This window comes from Scardinius erythrophthalmus (genome assembly GCF_964197995.2).
Source record: "Scardinius erythrophthalmus genome assembly, chromosome: 8".
Lineage (NCBI taxonomy): Eukaryota > Metazoa > Chordata > Actinopteri > Cypriniformes > Leuciscidae > Scardinius > Scardinius erythrophthalmus.
This window is the reverse complement of record NC_138228.1, coordinates 20362195-20383362: the sequence shown is the minus strand read 5'-3', so window position 1 is coordinate 20383362 and position 21168 is coordinate 20362195. Positions and strand designations below refer to the sequence as shown.

The window sequence follows — 21168 nt, the reverse complement described above, 5'->3', positions numbered from 1 at the left end:
AAGGACGTTTACAAGACATGAACAGCCGTTTTTAGCCTTGGCATAACATACAGAAATTGTGAGGAGTTCTCACTTCATAAAGTGTTTAGTTCATGTTTAACTCCTTCCCCGCAATAAAATTTTTGTTATTATTGCCAGCAATCAATCAATAATAAAACAATAAAAAAGTAAAGCAACATTTTGAACAAAAAGCTGAGAAAATTGTGTTTTTGTCAAAGACTTTGTCCGGATTGGATTCGGACCGATCTAGTAGACCTAGTATTTTGTCTAATATTAACACACTTAAAGATTGCACAGTCATACGTCTTCTTGGGTTCGACATTTCAATCATTCGGTTACATTAGGCAGTTTTGATTTATATACCGTTATACATTTGATAATCACGTCGTCTTACATGTGCATTAGCAATGCTTCTATAGCTTGTTTTTGCTTCTTCTTCACTTGTTTTCGGATCCAGATATTCTGTATTATTTCAGAAGATGCGTAATAGCGCCCCCTAGTGAAAAACATGGATTTCCACTGTTGTGCCAAATTTCGACTCACTGCCAAATTATTACCCCCTTAAATGAAGCCATTACCTGATTGGCTAATTCAAACCCCACCCCCCTAATCCTAACCCCACAGCTAATCCTAAACCTACCTATACTGGAGACTACAGCACCGGTACATATTTCGTCAATGGCGGGGAAATGTTGCATATAAATGACGGAAAATTCGGTGTTAAAAAAAAAATTAAGTGTTAGCATGCACGCATTAGCGGTCAGACGTGTGGTACTTGAGAAATAATTATCAGATATGGTTCACCTTTATATCTGTGAGCACATTAACTCACACCCACCGCTCTTAACACCACTCATTGTGCCACCGAGGGGGCAAACTGATTCTCTGTCTGGCAGACAATTAACATTCTGCCTGTATATGGAGTCAGATTCTCACACACACACACACACATGCTCACTGTGGTGTACGGTTACATCTGGATTCAGCAGGACACAGCTGTACAGATTTGGATCATGCAAATATAGTTCTGGGCTAAAGTATTTATTCCCATGATCTCATAATGGATAATGCAGGATATGTGGTGTTGTTCCAGTTTGATTTGTTTGGAACTGGATCATAAATTAATTAATTATAGAGAGAAAACAAATCTTTACTGAAAATTTGATATTAAAGGAATAGTTCACTTCAAAATGAAAATTCTGTCATCATTTACTCACCCTCAAGTTGTTTGAAACCTGTATGAATTTCTTTCTTCAGCTGAACACAAAAGAAGATATTTTGAAGAATGTCGGTAACCAGACAGTTGATGGACCCCACTGACTTCCATAGTAGGGAAAAATACTATGGAAGTCAATGGGGTACATCAACTGTCTGGTTATTCCTACATTCTTCAAAATATCTTCTTTTGTGTTCAGCAGAATTAAGAAATTCATACAGGTTTGAAACAACTGAATTTTCATTCTGAAGTGAACATGCAGTAGAAGTTTGGTCTGTACAGATAGATTTAGTGTCAACATGTTGTTATAATAAACATGGTTGCTAAGCAGCTTTACATAAAATAGTGCAATACAATTACTGAGCAAGCTTAAGACAAAACTTGTCAGGAAAACATTTATAAAAGATGTCACCAATAGATAAGCAAAAACATGTACATTCCAATGAAAACTCTTAAGAAAGAAAAGTTCCAGAAATGTTTTTGTTGAAGTGATGCCGGGAGAATCCATTCACGTTGTGTTCAGAAGTAGTGTTGGATATTTCTAATCTGATGAGATTTTTGTAATCTTTCACAGAGGCAGGATCCCGTGGCCTGGGGCCCAGAGTTTGCTAATATGTCCCGTGATGTGTTGAATATTCGCTATACCCTCCTGCCGTATTTGTACACACTGATGTATGAAGCTCACGTTAACGGAAAAACTGTGGTCAGACCCATGCTGCACGAGTGAGTGTTTACCAGTATCCCTGTTTCTAAGTAGTTCACCCAAAAATGAAAATCATTTTGTCTTCCATTTGCTCGCCCTCATACTATTTCAAAACCATGATGTTTACCAGAATGTTCATGCTATTCTTTTTCCATGCAATACAAGTAAATGTAACAGTGCCTGTGACGAAATGATGACAAAACTTCCATTTTTTTGTGTGAACCATCCCTTTAAGACCTTCTGCTCCTCAATTTCCCTCCAAATACATCTTCATTACACCATATTTTCTAGACACTATTTTCAGTCCATCCTTTCTATCAATTACATCTCAATCATAGGGATGACTAATCAGAACTCTTATGTTCTTATGTTCCATCTAATGATTTTTTTTCAGCCTGCTTTGATATCAATGCTTTTCACTTTCCTGTTGTCCTGTGTAACCTTCCTTTCCACTCTGTTTTTAGCAGCCTGAACTATTGGACTGAATGTTCTGTTCTATTTTTTTTTCTGCATCTCATGTTTTTTTTTTATCCTCCTTCTCTTTTCCTCACTTTTTCTGCTTTTCCATTACGATCTGCATGCACTGTGTTGTATAAATAATGTTCTCAGCGCTGTGTCCTGTAATGTAGGTTTGTCAATGATGAAAACACATGGGAAATCGACAGGCAGTTCCTCTGGGGTCCCGCCCTTCTAATCACACCTGCTTTGGACAAGGTATCCTCACAAAAACACCTTCGCTATATTCGTGCTATAAGCAAATCACAAGTCACACACTGTCACATAGCATTATATTCAATCAGTAAAGAGAGATTATGATGTTGTTGTTATTTATTATTTTGTTCTCATTGATTTTTTTTTTTTTTTTGTGAAGGGCGCCACTGTGGTCAAGGGCTACGTGCCAGATGCCCGCTTTTACGATTACCACACGGTAAGCATTCTATCGGCATGCAAGAAAACATTTTATTAGCAAGCATGCAAATCTTTATTAGCAAGATTTAGTTAGCATGTGAATGAAACAACCAGTCATAATGCAAATGGCTTTCAGCAACAATTTCAACCTGTGGTATTTTGTCCTCTATATGTTGGGGTCTCTTATCTGCTTGTTTGCGGTTTATCATCCAGGGCAAAGATGTTGGAGTGCGAGGACAGTTTGTGGATATGGATACACCATTAGAGAAAATTAACCTGCACGTGAGAGGAGGCTACATCCTTCCCTGGCAGAAACCAGAGAACAACACACACTACAGGTGAAGAAACTACCCTGCATCTTTATTTAGATTTGTTTAATGTATAATTGGGCCATGTTTCTATAGCTTCATAGTATTTTTTATTTATTTTTTTCACTTTCAAAAAGTATCGTACAACACAAACAGTCAATTTTCTTTTATTTGTCCATTTCCCACCCTCTCTCTGTGACTTGACTTCACACTGTTGTTTATCAAGATGATCAAGATTCTGATTCAAGATTAACATGTAAATGTGGGTGTTCATGGTTGTGATGTCGTAACATGAATGTTGTGTTCACAATTTTGTTTTGTGTTTTTTCTTGTAGTCGTAAGAATCCTCTGGGTCTGCTTGTTGCTCTCGATGATGCAGATTCAGCACATGGATCCCTGTTCTGGGATGATGGAGAGGGAATTGGTGGGTATTGTTTGGTTATGTGTGTGTGTGTGTGTGTGTGTGTGTGTGTATACTGTATGTGTGAGTATTGGGGGGGGGGGGGTAATTATAGGCCGTTTCTCAATATGCGTTCTTGTCTGTACTTGCTTTCTTGTGGACTTGTGAAACGTCATCAGTCGCTGCCCAAGTACCGTCCCAATACACAAGTTCGCATTTTGGCAAGAACGGTTAAAAATCCCGGAAGTGTTCTTGACACGCCCATTTTACCGAGGATGCATAGGTTGGTAACTTGTGTGAACTTGACGGCAGAAATATCCCAGCATTCATTTCGGCATTCGAGGAACGAGAGGTCAATACAGCAAGTCGTTTTTCTACAAATTCGTACGCTATTTCATCACTAAATTCACTTCTGAGAACATTTGATGCGAGAAATCAACTGTGTAGATTTCAAATATTGGCATTTTTCGAAAATGCGCTCAAACATTTTCGGAAGTGAGAATCTCCAGCGTAGGTAGCTTTATTGTTATGAATATACATTACATAGTGTACAGTTGTAGAGTAATCCCTTGAGCTGAGGGGTGGGCAATAAAGCCTGGCTGTTATCATCAATAATTCTCGTTATGTTTGGGCACTGCAGACGGCGTCTGTGCGGGGGTGTTATTGCGCAATACCAGCAAGAACACATCGTCTCAAACTGTCAGCAGCGTTCTGTGTGCTCGTCACCTTGTGAGTTCATTCTTCCAAGAACAACTAGCAAGAGCGTTCTCCCCAAGAACACAAGTCCGTTCTTTGCATTCTTGGTTTTGAGAAACACCCATAGTTCCATTGATGATTTCTTCAACCCAGACTCAACATTTCTACAAAACGATATTACGTTGCTTCTTGCACCGTTTCTCTTCAAATTGAAATGTCCAGTGAGTGACTCTAAAAACACATTAAGTTCAGTGGTTGTTGTACGTATTGCAGTAGTTCAGAAATGTAATGTTCAGTGAGTGGTACTACAAGGTTAATTCTCCATCATGTTCGAAAATAACGTACCATCCATACTAAACCCGACCTTAAGGGCTCCATTTTAACGATCTAAGCAAAAGGTCTAAAGCGCACGGTGCAAGTGCACTTAGTGCACAAGTCCGAATCCACTTTTGCTAGTTTAACGACGGGAAAACTGGTCTGCAGGCCCGGTCTAAAAGGGTTGTCCCTATTCTCTTAATGAGTAATGGGTGTGTTTTGGGCGTAACGTGCAATAAACCAATCAGAGTCTCATTTCCCATTCCCTTTAAAAGCAAGTTGTGCTCGCGCCATGTCAGATTCGCTATTTACATGGCGGAATTTGCAATCGGAAAGACTGAACGCTTCTCCAGAGAGGAAATGGATCTTTCGTGCGTGAGCCGTGAGGTTAAAGCACGTAAGCACGGGACAAGCTGGATTCCACCATATCTTTGTTTTTGTTGGTCAAAGGCACAGTCTATTTCAGTTGCCTCAAATTAGCTAAATCGTTTTCAGACCAGCACGCCCATGAGAGCACAAATGAGCGCAAATGCTTTTGCCATTTAAACAACATGGCACAGGACGTGAAAATGATAACTGCGTCAGGCTGAAACTAGCGCAAAAGACTTGCCTCGCGCCAGCCGCTGCATTGTGCCGGATGTATGATAGGGCCTTAAACCTAACAATAGTTTTAACAAAAGCAAACGTGAGATAAAAAACACATTTTTACTCTGCACTGCAAGTGCAATAAGGCGAGTTAACAGACAAGTTTACTACATCAGAAAAGTCATATCACGCTCATATCAAATCATGCACAAAGCATTTTGAGGTAATCATAACATAATAGTGTGCAAGGAACCACTCGAAAGTAAGTTTTTATTAATTGATAATATGTCCCTGTAATCATAATTTGTGTGAAAAGGATTACAAGTTGGTGTTTTGCTTTCCCCAGGTGTTCATTTCAAAATATAGATTTGTTTTTGGAGATTTGCAAGAAATGTTAGCACAGTAGATGCATGTATTTCCGATTAACCTATGTTAGATTTATAACTTTTTCCACATAGTTAATACTATTACTGATAACATATTTTATTTTAAGGATAGGTCTCATCAGCATTACACGCAATAAAATAAAATGTTCTTAACATGTTTCTTTATAAGTGTGTGTATTTTTTTTCTAAAATCATAATAATTGTATCAGTTTTTTTTTTTTTTTTAAATGGCCCTTTCCTGTACTTCTCTTAATTGTCTTCTTTTTTTTCCCGTCTTTCTCCTTACAGATACTGTTCAGAACAACGGTTCCCTCTTGATAAATTTCGACGCGTCTTTGGTATGTTCATATGTTCAGAACGCTATGTGTGCAGTTCTTTCAGATTTATTTGGATTGTGGTCATGCACAGTTACCATTAAAAACCTCTAGGGACTTCAAGATTGTCCATCTCACTTGAAGCCAAACATCTGTGGCCACTCTCAATTTAGAAACAAAATCAAGATCCAAAACTATTTCATGCTGTAGCAGCTCAAGGCCGCTTGGCCCAGGTCAGAGCTCTCAGGACCTTCTGTGGGTTTGATGTCATATGTGGGGAGATTTTTTGAGCGTTGGGAAAAAACAAGGCCCTATGGAGTTGAGAACTGTTTGTAAAAACGAGGTCAAACTCAGCTAGTTTGAGTTGTCTCGGCACAGATGTTACATTAATACTGAAACAACACAATTTCAGTGAAATGAGTGAATCTCAAGTAACGGGTCATATATATATATTTATTTTTTATCAGAGTTTTTGCGATTATTTGTGATAATTAAGTACATAATTTCCCCCACAAATATGCATTAATATAGTGTATCCAGATGTTTTACTTTCAGCAATTATCATTTGCATTAGCATTTTTGCTCTAACTTTAAATATGCATGTGTGTGTATCTTGTGTAACAGCTGTGCTGTGTTTTTATATTTATAGGGTGTTCTTACTAACACGGTTCTCAATGATGGTTTGGCCGAGGTTGATAGGTTAACCCTGGGTAATGTGAAGGTGTGGGGTGTAAACGAGCACATCACTGTGGTTATCATGAGTGTACCTGGGAAGCCTGATGCCAACTTGGCCTTTACTTACAACACGGAGGTGAGATGCTTCATGCAAACATATACTTCAGCCATATAGTCAGAATCACTGATACAATTAGGAGGGCAAGAGGTGCTGCTTAAAAAATAATCTATTTAATTTGTATTCTGTTTATTCATTTAAAAATATATATATATATATCACAATGTTTAAAAATGTAAACTGTAATTTAAGTATAACAATTATATTTAAGAATTATTTAATACATATAATTATTTTTATATGGAATTTTTAAAATGAAAAAAAAAAATAAATAATCTTTGTGTTTGCCAAATTATAAAGTGAATGATTTTCAAGGTTTCATTTTGAAATTTACTTTCATAATTGGGTGAATCAAAATTCACCCCAAAATCAATACAAAGAAATATGAAAATATATTTTATTTAAAATATTAATATTTTAGTTTTAATATTTCAAGATATATTATTTTCATGACTTTTGAGGATATTCTAAATGATTATATTATTTAAATTGAAAATTATGTGTACGTCATGGAAGTATTTTGCTGCCTTTTATTGATCCCGATCGTATTTCACCCCAAAATCAATACAAAGAAAGACAAAATTATATTTTATTTAAAAATATTTGAACATTTTTAAAGAGATTTTAATTTTAATATTCATAAGTGATATCATTTTCATGACAATTTAATTATTTATATTGTTTATAATAATTTTATAATAATTCAAATTATTTGTAATCCATGATTTTTTTATGCATAATGGAAGTATGTGTTTGCCGCCTTTAAATGATGCTGAGATCGATAAAAAAAAAAAAAAATTATGACAGTAATGAGAATCACTAAAATATATAAGAATACTTTAAAAGCTAAACATCTGAATGCATTCAGCAAATTGATTCCTCCTTGTATTTTGTAAGTGTCTCTCCTAGTCCTCTATATCTTCACCCTGTACAGTGAGCTTGATGAAATACAGAGAGGAGTTTACATTCTGACAAAAAAAAAGAGATGCCTTTTAAAAGTTGTGTGCGCATCGACCGTTTCTATTAATAAGAATGCAGGCATGAGCTCCAGAGACTGAGATTTATACCAGCCATGAGAAGAATCGAAGGGGGGGAAATGACAAAGAAACTGTGCGCATCTGAATAACTAGTGTTCCAGCCCACACCAAATCATTTATCTTTCTTAGTATTTCCCGACTGCATAATAAGTCTGAAAGAGGCGAGGCAGCTCCATCTGTCTCCATGCGTGCGTTTGCCCTCAGCAGCGTATGTCAGATCAGAGGTGGCGTTTTCCAACGATTCGCTCGAAACACCATTTATTTTTCTTCATCACGCCATTATGAGGTCACTGACGGAACCAGCCTGCAATCAAACACGAGTTTAAGCTCCTAAAGAGAATTTGTGCAGTAACTCTTGACCATTTCATCTGGAAAGTTACATCACAAACTCCTTCGTTCCATTTTTCTGTTCGAATAAGTCTCTCTTTCTCTCCTTCAGAATCAGGAGTTGCTGATTAACGCAGGACCACAATCTCACACCATTGAAAAGTCTTTCACAATCACCTGGAGGAAAGATGAGACATGAACACAAGTCTAAGGAGACGGGCTTTAGCCTGCAGGCGCGCATGATTATTTATGACTGTTTAGTCAACGAGTAATTTATTTAACATTTCCCGCTAAGAGCTTTTTGTGGTAAATATTTCAAATCTGAAATGATTTCTTATCAAATAAATGCTTTGTTCTGAAAGATACGTTGATGTCGTTTTGATTTGGATCTCATGTTAAAAACTATTCGTTTTTAGTTGTTGTTGTTTTTTTAGGCTGAACTTGGAAGGCTGAATTTCTAATGCCGGCATTTGGGGAAGTGGGAATATAATGATAACCCTTAATTATCAGCAATCACTTCTTTTTAACGAGAAACCTCTGAGCGGCGGCTACCTGCCGGGCCCGCTTCATGCACGACTTCATTTTGATGTAATGATACAATATTCGATTATTCATTCTACAGTAAACATAATGATATCAATTAAGCAATGGAGACTATAAATTGATTTCTGCTCTAATTGGCAATCATCTCGAGCTGGAAACATGGACGCCGCGGGGAAGGGGGCGTTCAGGGTGTGCCTTCGATATTTAGACTCTAGCCTAAAAACAATGATAATTGAGAACTTTTTTTTTTTTTATCTAAGTGTGAAACAGGATGAAGCCGTTCTGACTGAGACTGTAATTATGTGGGTTTTCTATTACGTGAAAGGTGTTTATCCAGCGGTCCTGTATTCTGTTTTGTATCTGTATTCTTGTTGTTGTTTTTTTACAAGAAAAATAGCAACATTCCTTTTGTATTCGTTCATGAGGAAATGTAGAATTCCTTGCCGTCCATTAAGAGACGTATGAAATAATCACACATCTGTAACATGAAGAAAGATTTTTAAAACACAATAAAGTGATTTAAACCTCAGGAGGGTTGTGACTTATTTGACTGGTTGATTTTATGGCGATATTTACTTTAATCTCTGAACACGCTTTCTTTTGTTTGTTTGCTGCATACAGGCACACCAGACATCAGTCAAAATGCAGGTGCATTAAAACAATCAATCTGATTCAGATAAATCAAAAACAGACAAGAGAAGGTTGTCTTGATTTAACCAACCCTCCAAACAAAGCCTGTTTTGTTAGAGTACTCATGTATTAAAAGGACAACAAAAATACAACATGAAAGATGAAACGTACACTCAAGTGACTTCAAAGCATCAACATGTGATTCTGAGTGTTAGCTGTATCTGCATGCTGGAATACATTAGAGAAAACATTAACTGGGGACAAAACCACAAAGAAAACATTGAAATAACCAGAATACTCAAACTTTGTTTTTTCTCAGAGGTTCCTACTGTTAGGCAGTTGGTGTGAGGTTTTCACTTGGAATTAAAAAAAAAATATATATATAACTACATTATCATGATGAAGAATAATGTGTGGTCAGTGTAATCATGCAATTTTAAGAAATCTGGAAATGTGGCCTAACGTAGTGTTGAATAGCACAATAATTCCAGTGGTGAGACTTACATAAGGTTACAGTTGTTAACGCATTGGCTAACATGAATTAACAATAAGCTTTTATCTGTTAATGTAACAACTGTTTGTTTCACACAGTGTTGTTATCATTAACTAAAATGAAACCTACTGTACTAACATTAGTTTTTTGTTAATTGAAGTAAAGCTGAAAATAGAATAAAACACGGATATTTTTGATGAAAAACGTAAACTTAAAAAAAACTGAAAATTAGAAACGTTGCCATGGCAACTATCTAAAATAAAATACGTAGTAAAGAAGAAGTTTCACTTTTTAAACTTTTTTCTTTATTTATTTATTTATTTTTTTACTTCGACAATAATCTGCCAAGGGGTCTTGAGACAATGAGACAAATCTTAAGTCTGTGCTCCCAATTGACGCACAAGCGTTAACAATTAATTTGTTGAAACAATAATTAAAAAAATCAGGGCATTATATTGTCTCACAGTAAAAAGGCGACATGTTCAAATATGATTTATAGAATAAATAAATAAAATTGTCCCCAAAGTTTCCTAAAATAAAACAAACTTATAATGAAGCTTGTTTTTAGTCAGACATTGTCAAATAAAGCTGCAAGACTAATAGTTTTCCAATATGCTATTTTGATAGCAATGAAGCTAATACAAATGTTTTAAGATGCACGCTTTTCTATTTCAGTTTATGTCAGCACACACCACACACACACACACACTGTTGTATTGTCAGTCTTAAAGCAACACTAAATTGCTGACAGGCCCAATAACAGGCCGTCTGAGCAGTTGCTCACGAGTCATTTCACCACGTGACACTTGGTGACACCGCGGCGCGCCCACACAATTTTCCCTTCACTCGTACGCCAATTACGGCTGGCCACTGCCGACAGGGGGCAGAGGGGGCCGGTACCTGGTAATTGCAGCTGCTTATGCTTCAGTTCACACTGGCTATGACAGGTGTGTGTACGTGTGCATGTTTGTTGAGTCTAACTGAAACTGTTCAGTCTGATTTGACTTTCATTCCTGTTTGGGTATGAATGTGTACAGTAGGTAAACAATGTTTAAAATACATTGTGTGTGCTTGAGTCACCTGTGTTGCTCGCATACTGATTTGTAGTTTGCAATGACAAATAGAAATTTGATGCAAAAATGCTGCCCGACAGGCAATCGGGACATATATGTTGTTTAATGTACACTTATGTGGAACGGGGATTTTGGACCATTTCGGTTTCGCACAAATGGCTTGAGGTTCTGAAAAATAGGAACACAAAAGATGCACAAAGATGCACATCCCTATTATTTTTTTAAATAAAACATTTTTCTCACTTTATACATAAACAATTTTGCCAATCTATCTTTAAAATATCTTTCCGAAATGAAGGCATTTGTCACTATTGAAAGAATTCACTACATTTTCAAAGGGTGTTATTTATAAATATAAGTATTTCTCTGTAGGTCTCAAAGATAAAACGTTGTATTGATGTGGCATCTCTGTTTGACCCTCCACATTCATTTTGTTGTGATTTTATCTGCTTTTAGTTTCGATTTTGCCCTGGTGAGTGTTGATTTGGAAAACTCTATGTCTTTGACGGTCTCCTGAGGCCACATAAATGGGCTCACAGTCAGGTTATTTATTTTAGACATAGCACTGTGTGAACCTTTACATTTCAAAACAGATGTTACTCATTTACAGAGTTGGTTCTGCTATAATTTCTTCATTGATACCCCACAGTGTTAATCTCTATTTCAGACTACAAGAATCATGCTTCAGCTATTTTGAAACGCTAGTTTGGCTACATTTGTAATTTAATATAATCAGATAATATAACTGGAATTTGAGCAGTATTTATGTAGCACGCCATTAATTGAATAGGCAATCTTGATTAGGGTGAACACTTTAAAAGATAAATGTGCACTAAATACGACTAACAAACTAGAGTTGAAAACACAATGATGAACAGCAGCTTTCAACTACATATTTTACAAGATTAGGGATTTGAATCTGTAATTATTTAAAATCGGTTTTAATGTCCAAAAGAACAACTTTCCACTTTCTGATACTCAGAAAAATTATGTTGTAACTTTCAATATTTTGGAGACAGCGACACTGTGTAAAATGTTTGTATACAATTTATGGTAAAAAAATACATTGTGTTACAATTTCTGTTATTTAGTTAATGTTTATTGCATAATTTTAGTGGCACGTGTTACAATGATGTCATTTTGTCTTTGTGTGTATGACCCTCTGCACGTCTATATTTTTTATAAAATGTATAAAAATATTTTGAAAAAAAAAATGATCATAATAAAATATAATAAATATTTCTAAAATTAAATAATTATATAAATATAATGAAGTTATTGCCAGGGGTGCACATAGCTGGTGCGCATGGGTGATAAAAATAAATGATGCACCAGAAAACATGGAGGGATACATTTTTGGGGACAGGGACTGCTTACTTACTGGAGTAGGATTTTTCTCCATCTCTGGTAAGATAGAAATCATAATGATAAGTGTGTTCATTAATTATTAAAGGAGAACTCCGGTCAATTTTAACATTGAGCTCATTTTTTTGTCAATTTGGAGAAAGAAATGGATAAAAATGATGTTATTTAAACCAGCGCAAATACCTGTATTTACATCCTGTTTTCGGTTGAAGTCCAAAGTAATCGATTGTCGAGTTCACGCGCATTGGTTTAGTACCTATGAGCACGCGCGTGAACTCGGCAATCGACTACTTTGGACTTCAACCGAAAACAGGATGTAAACACAGGTATTTGCGCTGGCTTAAATAACATAATTTTTCTCCATTTCTTTCACATCTACTGCAGTCAGATTCACTCGTGTTCACTCTGAAGGAATCACTCACATGACCTGTGCACTTGTAATGACACATCAAGGATGTTAAGAGGCTAAAAGCAGGTTTAAATATTGCCCCATTGAAGTCAATAGGGTGCAAATTTTAAAAAGAGGATAACACGGTGTAGGCAACACCGATTTTTGTCGTTGTTCTCTGTATTGACAGCACTCCAAATTGACAAAAAAATGAGCTCAATGTTAAAATTGACCGGAGTTCTCCTTTAAGGGTGCAACGAATCGCAGCTGATCCGTGATCCTTACGGACCAGGCCCCCTGGTTCAGCATGCATGTGATTTGCGGATTAACTGCTAAGTTTAACCATCAAAGAGTGAAAGTTTATTATTTGGAAGTGTTTTGTCTGGCAATTTACACATTCATATGGAAGCTTGTTTCCACCACAAAAAAAAAAAAAAATATTTATTTATTTTTTATCTCACAATTGCGAGTTTACATCTCGCAATTCTGACTTTTTTTCTCAGAATTGCGAGATACAAAGTCAGAATTGCATGAAATAAAGTCGCAATTGCATGTTATAAAGTCAGAATTGCGCGATATAAAGTCAGAATTGTGTGAAATAAAGTCACAATTGCGTGTTATAAAGTCAGAATTGCGAGATATAAAGTCAGAATTGCGAGATATAAAGTCAGAATTGCGTGAAATAAAGTCACAATTGCGTGTTATAAAGTCAGAATTGTGAGATATAAAGTCGCAATTGCGTGTTATAAAGTCAGAATTCTGACTTTTTTTCTCGCAATTGCTACTTTATATCACGCAATTCTGACTTTATAACACGCAATTGCGAGTTTATATCTCGCAATTCTGACATATTTTCTCAGAATTGTGAGATATAAAGTCCAATTCTAAGGGGGGGAAAAGACAGACTTTTTTTTTTACCTCAGAATAGTTTATCTCACAATTCTGACTTTATAACACGCAATTGCGACTTTATATCATGCAATTCTGACTTTATATCTCCCAATTGCGTATTATAAAGTCAGAATTGCGAGATATAAAGTCGCAACTGCGAGAAAACAAGTCAGAATTCTGGACGTGTCTGAACGCGCTGTCTTTTGGAGCTCCATCGATTGATTTATAATTCTTGATTTTCTCTTTAAACTCACTTACAACGAACATTTTCTACTTTTCCTCACCTCAGTTACAACGCGGACTGTTGAGCAGACGCGTCTCAAGCCTATTAGTGATCCAACATCGGATACTCTTATAGGTTACTCCTGTGGATCACAGATAAACGCGTCTTCTCCACACTCACTTACAAACAAACATTTTCTCGCCTATTGTGCGTCTACTCTACACCCATGCCACAAAAAGACGGATTATATCCAAGACTTCAGTCATAAATTAGTATTAATATTGATAGCATCACTGGTAGCGTCGTTGCTAACTTACTGTCCATCTGTTAAAATGGCGAATATATCAGATGTACCGTAAGTAGTCTACCTTTTGGTGCAGGTGAGGACACATTTGATCTGCACGCACTGCAGTCTGAGCTGGAAGCTGTTGAGAAACAGATCCACGACCTTTTAGTGAGACAAGCGAGCTGATAGACCGGCGTTTAGCTCTAGAAACATCACGCGCCGATGCACACAAATCAGTGATTAACGTTACTAACCCGCAGAAACTGCTCTTTGTAAATAATTGGAATCTGTTTTGGGAACGTCCTAGGCTCTTCCGCGCTGATGGCTTACACTCAAGTAGAATCGGAGCAGATCTTCTGTCTGATAACATCTCCAAGTCGTTAAATACCGTTTGACTAGTAACCAAAAGTCCAAATTACAGTCTCTGCTGCACCAACTTAATTGATATAAATACTAGTGTAGAACATTGCATAGAAACTGTGTCTATTCCTCGTTTAGTGAGATCAAATAAATCTACTGCAGGATCTAGGAAAAATCTAATTGTTGTTGAAACAGAAAATCTCGCTATTAGTGAACAAAAACAATTTCTAAAGCTAGGTCTTCTAAACATTAGATCACTCACACCTAAGGCAGTTATTGTAAATTAAATAGTCACAGACAATAGCATCGATGTACTTTGCCTTACTGAAACCTGGCTTAAACCAAATGATTATTTCGATCTTAATGAGTCTACTCCTCCTGGATACTGTTATAAGCATGATCCCCGTCTGATTGGTCGTGGCGGTGGTGTTGCAACAATTTATAGAGATATTCTTAATGTTACCCAGAAAACAGGTGACAAGTTTAATTTGTTTGAAGTACTTGTACTAAATGTTACGCTCTCAGATGTAAGAAAAAAATTACCCTATTATCTTTAGCTTTGGCTACCGTATATAGACCGCCAGGGCCTTACGCTGATTTCCTAAAAGAGTTTGCAGATTTTCTCTCAGATCTATTGGTCAATGTTGATAAAGAATTAATTGTTGGAGATTTTAACATACACGTAGATAATTCAAATGATGCGTTAGGTACTGCGTTTACAGATTTATTAAACTCCTTTGGGGTCAAGCAAAACGTCACTGGTCCCACTCATCGTCTTAATCATACACTCGATTTAATTATATCACATGGAACCGATCCAACCGATATAGATATTATACCGCAAAGTGATAATGTTACTGACCATTACATGGTAACTTGCATATTACGTACTGCTGTAATATGTCATGCTGCGCCTGTCACATGCCTGTCCTGTCTCGTGTAGCACATGTGGTGTTTGTGTTCCTGTCACTGTTTTGACCCCACCCTCCTTGTTATCTCATTATTGGTTTCATTTGTCCCACCTGTTCCTTCATTATCCTGCCTGATTGGTTCCCTTTTATAAGCTCCTTTGTGTTTGCAGTCTTTGTTGGATCGTTGTCTGGTTTACGTCTCCCGCTTCATGTGTAACCCTGGTATGTGTTGTTTCTAAAGTTATTGTTTTGTTGAGTTCTTGTTTTCCCCATTGTGGGTTTTGGTTTTGATTTTTGTTTCAGTTTGTTAATAAATTATTTTTCTGCAATTGAGTCCTTTCCCTTAGTTTTCTTTAGTTTTCATGACAGAACGATCCGACCATGTCTAGGATTCAGCAGAAAGAGTCACGTCACCCACCAGGCCCTCCTGTCTCGTGCCCCCACTACCAACGCATTGTACGTTTCCAGTCATTAAGTGCTCTCCGCCAACAAGGAACTGACCTGAGGAAGTTCGCTAGGGAATTCCTTAGAGCGGCGGAGGGTTTAAGACTTAATGATGGGCCTCTTAAGGACCTTTTTTTTTACGCTCTTAATGAGCCCATGGACTGGGTTCTCAGGAGGGCGTATGATGGGTGTACCTTCGAGGCTATGGTGGAGGGTCTCGCTCGCTTTCAGGAGCGGGAGGCCAGGAAGGTGGTCCCAGTTCCGGTGGTCCCAGTTCCGGTGGTCCCGAGTGGGGTGGTCCCGAGTCCGGTGGTCCCAGTTCCGTTGGTCCCAAATCCGGTGATCCCAGTTCCGGTGGTCCTGAGTGGGGTGGTCCCGAGTCCGGTGGTCCCAGTTCCGTTGGTCCCAGTTCCGGTGGTCTCGAAACACAGGAGGAGGAGAAAGGCTCCCTCTGTAACTGTTCCGGTGGTCCTGAGTCTGGTGGTCCCGAGTCCGGTGATGCTGAATCCGGTGGCTCCTAACACGGAGACCATCCCGGAGGTGCCTGCCGCCGAGCCTGTTCACGTCACGCCTGCCGAGCCTGGGTCTTTGGACAAGATGGCTGCCGCCGAGAGTGTTCACATCACGTCTGCCGAGCCTGTGTCTTCGGACAAGATGGCCGCCGCCGAGCCTTTTCAAGTCATGCCTGCCGAGCCTGTGTCCCCTGACAAGATGGCCGCCGTCGAGCAGGTGTCTGTTCCTGAGCCGGAGCCAGTGTCTGTTCCTGAGCCGGAGCCAGTGTCTGTTCCTGAGCCGGAGCCAGTGTCTGTTCCTGAGCCGGAGCCAGTGTCTGTTCCTGAGCCGGAGCCAGTGTCTGTTCCTGAGCCGGAGCCAGTGTCTGTTCCTGAGCCGGAGCCAGTGTCTGTTCCTGAGCCGGAGCCAGTGTCTGTTCCTGAGCCGGAGCCAGTGTCTGTTCCTGAGCCGGAGCCAGTGTCTGTTCCTGAGCCGGAGCCAGTGTCTGTTCCTGAGCCGGAGCCAGTGTCTGTTCCTGAGCCGGAGCCAGTGTCTGTTCCTGAGCCGGAGCCAGTGTCTGTTCCTGAGCCGGAGCCAGTGTCTGTTCCTGAGCCGGAGCCAGTGTCTGTTCCTGAGCCGGAGCCAGTGTCTGTTCCTGAGCCGGAGCCAGTGTCTGTTCCTGAGCCGGAGCCCGAGCCGATGGTGCCAGTTCCAGTTCCAGTGCCTGTTCCTGAGCCGGAGCCCGAGCCGATGGTGCCAGTTCCAGTTCCAGTGCCTGTTCCTGAGCCGGAGCCCGAGCCGATGGTGCCAGTTCCAGTTCCAGTGCCTGTTCCTGAGCCGGAGCCCGAGCCGATGGTGCCAGTTCCAGTTCCAGTGCCTGTTCCTGAGCCGGAGCCCGAGCCGATGGTGCCAGTTCCAGTTCCAGTGCCTGTTCCTGAGCCGGAGCCCGAGCCGATGGTGCCAGTTCCAGTTCCAGTGCCTGTTCCTGAGCCGGAGCCCGAGCCGATGGTGCCAGTTCCAGTTCCAGTGCCTGTTCCTGAGCCGGAGCCCGAGCCGATGGTGCCAGTTCCAGTTCCAGTGCCTGTTCCTGAGCCGGAGCCCGAGCCGATGGTGCCAGTTCCAGTTCCAGTGCCTGAGCCGTTGGTGCCCGAGTCGGTGGTGCCAGTTCCAGTGCCTGAGCTGGTGGTGCCAGTTCCAGTGCCTGAGCCGTTGGTGCCAGTTCCAGTGCCTGAGCCGATGGTGCCCGAGTCGGTGGTGCCAGTTCCAGTGCCTGAGCCGGTGGTGCCAGTTCCAGTGCCTGAGCCGTTGGTGCCAGTTCCAGTGCCTGAGCCGTTGGTGCCAGTTCCAGTGCCTGAGCCGATGGTGCCCGAGTCGGTGGTGCCAGTTCCAGTGCCTGAGCCGATGGTGCCCGAGCCGTTGGTGCCAGTTCCAGTGCCTGAGCCGTTGGTGCCAGTTCCAGTGCCTGAGCCGGTGGTGCCAGTTCCAGCGCCTGAGCCGATGGTGCCCGAGTCGGTGGTGCCAGTTCCAGTGCCTGAGCCGATGGTGCCCGAGTCGGTGGTGCCAGTTCCAGTGCCTGAGCCGATGGTGCCCGAGCCGGTGGTGCCAGTTCCAGTGCCTGAGCCGATGGTGCCAGTTCCAGTGCCTGAGCCGTTGGTGCCAGTTCCAGTGCCTGAGCCGGTGGTGCCAGTTCCACCGTCTGAGGGGTCGTCTCCGCCGTGGCCGCCCGAGGGAAGGTCTCCGCCGTGGCCGCCCGAGGGAAGGTCTCCGCCCTGGCCGCCCGAGGGAAGGTCTCCGCCCTGGCCGCCCGAGGGAAGGTCTCCGCCCTGGCCGCCCGAGGGAAGGTCTCCGCCCTGGCCGCCCGAGGGAAGGTCTCCGCCCTGGCCGCCCGAGGGAAGGTCTCCGCCCTGGCCGCCCGAGGGAAGGTCTCCGCCCTGGCCGCCCGAGGGAAGGTCTCCGCCCTGGCCGCCCGAGGGAAGGTCTCCGCCCTGGCCGCCCGAGGGAAGGTCTCCGCCCTGGCCGCCCGAGGGAAGGTCTCCGCCCTGGCCGCCCGAACGGTCCTTTTTTTTTTTTTTTTTTTTTTTTTTTTTTCCTGCCCCACCCTGGTCTGTCCTTCCTGTTCCCCCTGTTTCACCCTGGTCTGTCCCTCCCGTCCCGCCCTGGTCTGTCCCTCCCGTCCCGCCCTGGTCTGTCCCTCCCGTCCCGCCATGGTCTGTCCCTCCCGTCCCGCCATGGTCTGTCCCTCCCGCCCTAGTGGAGCGTCTGGTAGCCGCTCCTTAAGGAGGGGGTAATGTCACATGCCTGTCCTGTCTCGTGTAGCACATGTGGTGTTTGTGTTCCTGTCACTGTTTTGACCCCACCCTCCTTGTTATCTCATTATTGGTTTCATTTGTCCCACCTGTTCCTTCATTATCCTGCCTGATTGGTTCCCTTTTATAAGCTCCTTTGTGTTTGCAGTCTTTGTCGGATCGTTGTCTGGTTTACGTCTCCCGCTTCATGTGTAACCCTGGTATGTGTTGTTTCTAAAGTTATTGTTTTGTTGAGTTCTTGTTTTCCCCATTGTGGGTTTTGGTTTTGATTTGTTTCAGTTTGTTAATAAATTATTTTTCTGCAATTGAGTCCTTTCCCTTAGTTTTCTTTAGTTTTCATGACAGCGCCACGTTATCGACCAGGCAGATCAATCCTTCCGTCCACCATAGATAATTTTTCAAATTGCTTATCTGATCTGTCTCAGGCTCAGTGAACCCAAACAAACAGATGAACTAGAAGAACTAACCAGCACTATGAGCACCATTCTCTCCAGAACATTGGATATTGTTGCACCCGTTAAATTAAAAAAGGTCAGAGAGAAAATTAAAGCACCATGGTACAACAATACTACGCAGGTTCTAAAGAGAGAAACCCATAATTTAGAGCGTAAATGGAAACAAACTAATTTAGAGGTCTTTAGAATCGCGTGGAAAGACAGTATGTCACGTTATAAAAAGGCCCTAAAAGCGGCCAGGGCTGAGCACCTCCGCAAACTAATAGAAAATAACCAAAACAATCCAAGGTTTTAATTTAACACCGTGGCTAGACTAACAAATAAACAAGCGTCGCCGGAACAAAATATCCCGTTACAGTTTAGTAGTAATGATTTCATGAACTTCTTCACTGAGAGAAAGCATCAGAACCACAATTGTAAACGTTCAATCTTCAATCGCGCCTTATAATTCAGCCTCAATTATCACCCCGCAAAAACAATTACAGTGCTTTACAACTATAGAACAAAAAGAGCTAAATAAACTTATCACTTCCTCTAAAACAACAACATGTTTATTAGATCCTATACCAACTAAATTACTGAAAGAAGTGATACCTATAGTGGAAGAGGCTCTCCTCAATATAATTAACTCATCTTTATCTTTAGGTTATGTTCCAAGAACATTTAAATTGGCAGTTATAAAACCACTCATTAAGAAACCACAATTAGATCATAATAACCTAGCAAATTATAGACCAATTTCAAATCTTCCATTTACGTCTAAAATATTAGAAAAAGTTGTGTCCGCTCAACTGGGCTCTTTCTTGCAAGAAAATGACATCTATGAAAAGTTTCAGTCTGGTTTTAGGCCGCACCATAGCACTGAAACTGCGCTCGTTAAAATCACAAATGATTTACTTTTAGCTTCTGACCAAGGCTGTATCTCAATATTAGTTTTACTTGATCTTAGTGCTGCGTTCGATACTATAGATCACACAATACTCTTAGATCGACTACAAAACTATAATGGTGTTCAAGGACAAGCATTAAGCTGGTTGAGATCATACTGTACTTATCTGACCGTTAACATTTTGTCTATTTAAATGGAGAAAAATCGATCATAACTAATTTTCTTTTATTAAATCCAGACAAGACAGAGGTACTACTTATCGGTTCAAAAAAACCGCCCACAAAACCTCTCACAATACAATTTTAACATAGTAAGATGTCCTGCTACTTTATCCTCTACAGTAAAATACCTGGGTGTTATATTAGATTGCAACCTGTCTTTTGAAAATCATATTTCATATGTTACAAAAACAGCATTCTTCCACCTTAGAAACATTGCTAAGCTACGTAATATGCTATCAGTTTCTGATGCAGAAAAGTTAGTTCATGCATTCATGACCTCGAGACTAGATTACTGTAATGCTTTATATGCTGATTGCATCCTCAATAAACAAGCTACAGTTAGTCCAAAATGCAGCCGCTAGAGTTCTTACTAGATCAAGAAAATATGATCATATAACACCGATTTTAATATCACTACATTGGTTACCTATAAAGTCCCGTATTAACTACAAGGTATTGCTACTGACTTATTAAGCCCTAAACGGCTTAGCTCCAGTCTATTTAACGGATCTTCTATCGCCCTACAATCCATCGCGCTCTTTAAGATCACTAAATTCAAGGCGTTTGGTCATACCTAGGATATCCAGATCCACCAAAGGATGGAGAGCATTTTCACATTTAGCTCCAAAACTCTGGAATAGCCTTCCTGATACTGTTCGTTGCTCAGACTCGCTCTCCCAGTTTAAAACTAGATTAAAGACGGATCTCTTCAGCCAGGCATTCATATAATACTTTTAATCTTACAGTTAAATCCGACCTCTAGTTTATAAACGCCAGAGGAGAACTGGCCCTTGACTGAGCCTGGGTTCTCCCAAGGTTTTTTTTTTTTTTTTCTCCATTAGGTCACCTGATGGAGTTTTTCCTTGCCACTGTTGCCTTTGGCTTGCTCAGTTGGGGACATTTTGGGGATATTTAATTTTAATTTTATCAATCAATAAATTCCATTAGAAACAAACCTTGTTGTATTATTTTAATTTAATACTGTGAAGCTGCTTTGATACAATCTGTATTGTGAAAAGCGCTATACAAATACACTTGACTTGACTTTTTACAAGACGCGATTGCGACTTTATTTCACGCAATTCTGACTTTATATCTCGCAATTCTGACTTTATAACATGCAATTGCGACTTTATTTCACGCAATTCTGACTTTATAACACGCAATTGCGACTTTATTTCACGCAATTCTGACTTTATATCTAAAAAT

At 40.3% G+C, this 21168-nt stretch overlaps 1 protein-coding gene across 1 annotated transcript in view; it reads left to right on the top strand.

The window, feature by feature from the left end:
- si (sucrase-isomaltase) overlaps positions 1-9061 on the top strand; it is a 55538-nt gene extending 46477 nt beyond the window's left edge. Inside the window, exons 41-48 of the mRNA XM_081372352.1 lie at positions 1791-1939; positions 2549-2633; positions 2791-2847; positions 3042-3166; positions 3472-3560; positions 5807-5856; positions 6482-6643; positions 8102-9061. Coding sequence (XP_081228478.1) covers positions 1791-1939; positions 2549-2633; positions 2791-2847; positions 3042-3166; positions 3472-3560; positions 5807-5856; positions 6482-6643; positions 8102-8188 — 804 coding nt within the window. The 3' untranslated portion in view covers positions 8189-9061. The remainder of the gene's footprint in view (positions 1-1790; positions 1940-2548; positions 2634-2790; positions 2848-3041; positions 3167-3471; positions 3561-5806; positions 5857-6481; positions 6644-8101) is intronic.
- The last annotated feature ends 12107 nt before the right edge of the window (positions 9062-21168 follow it).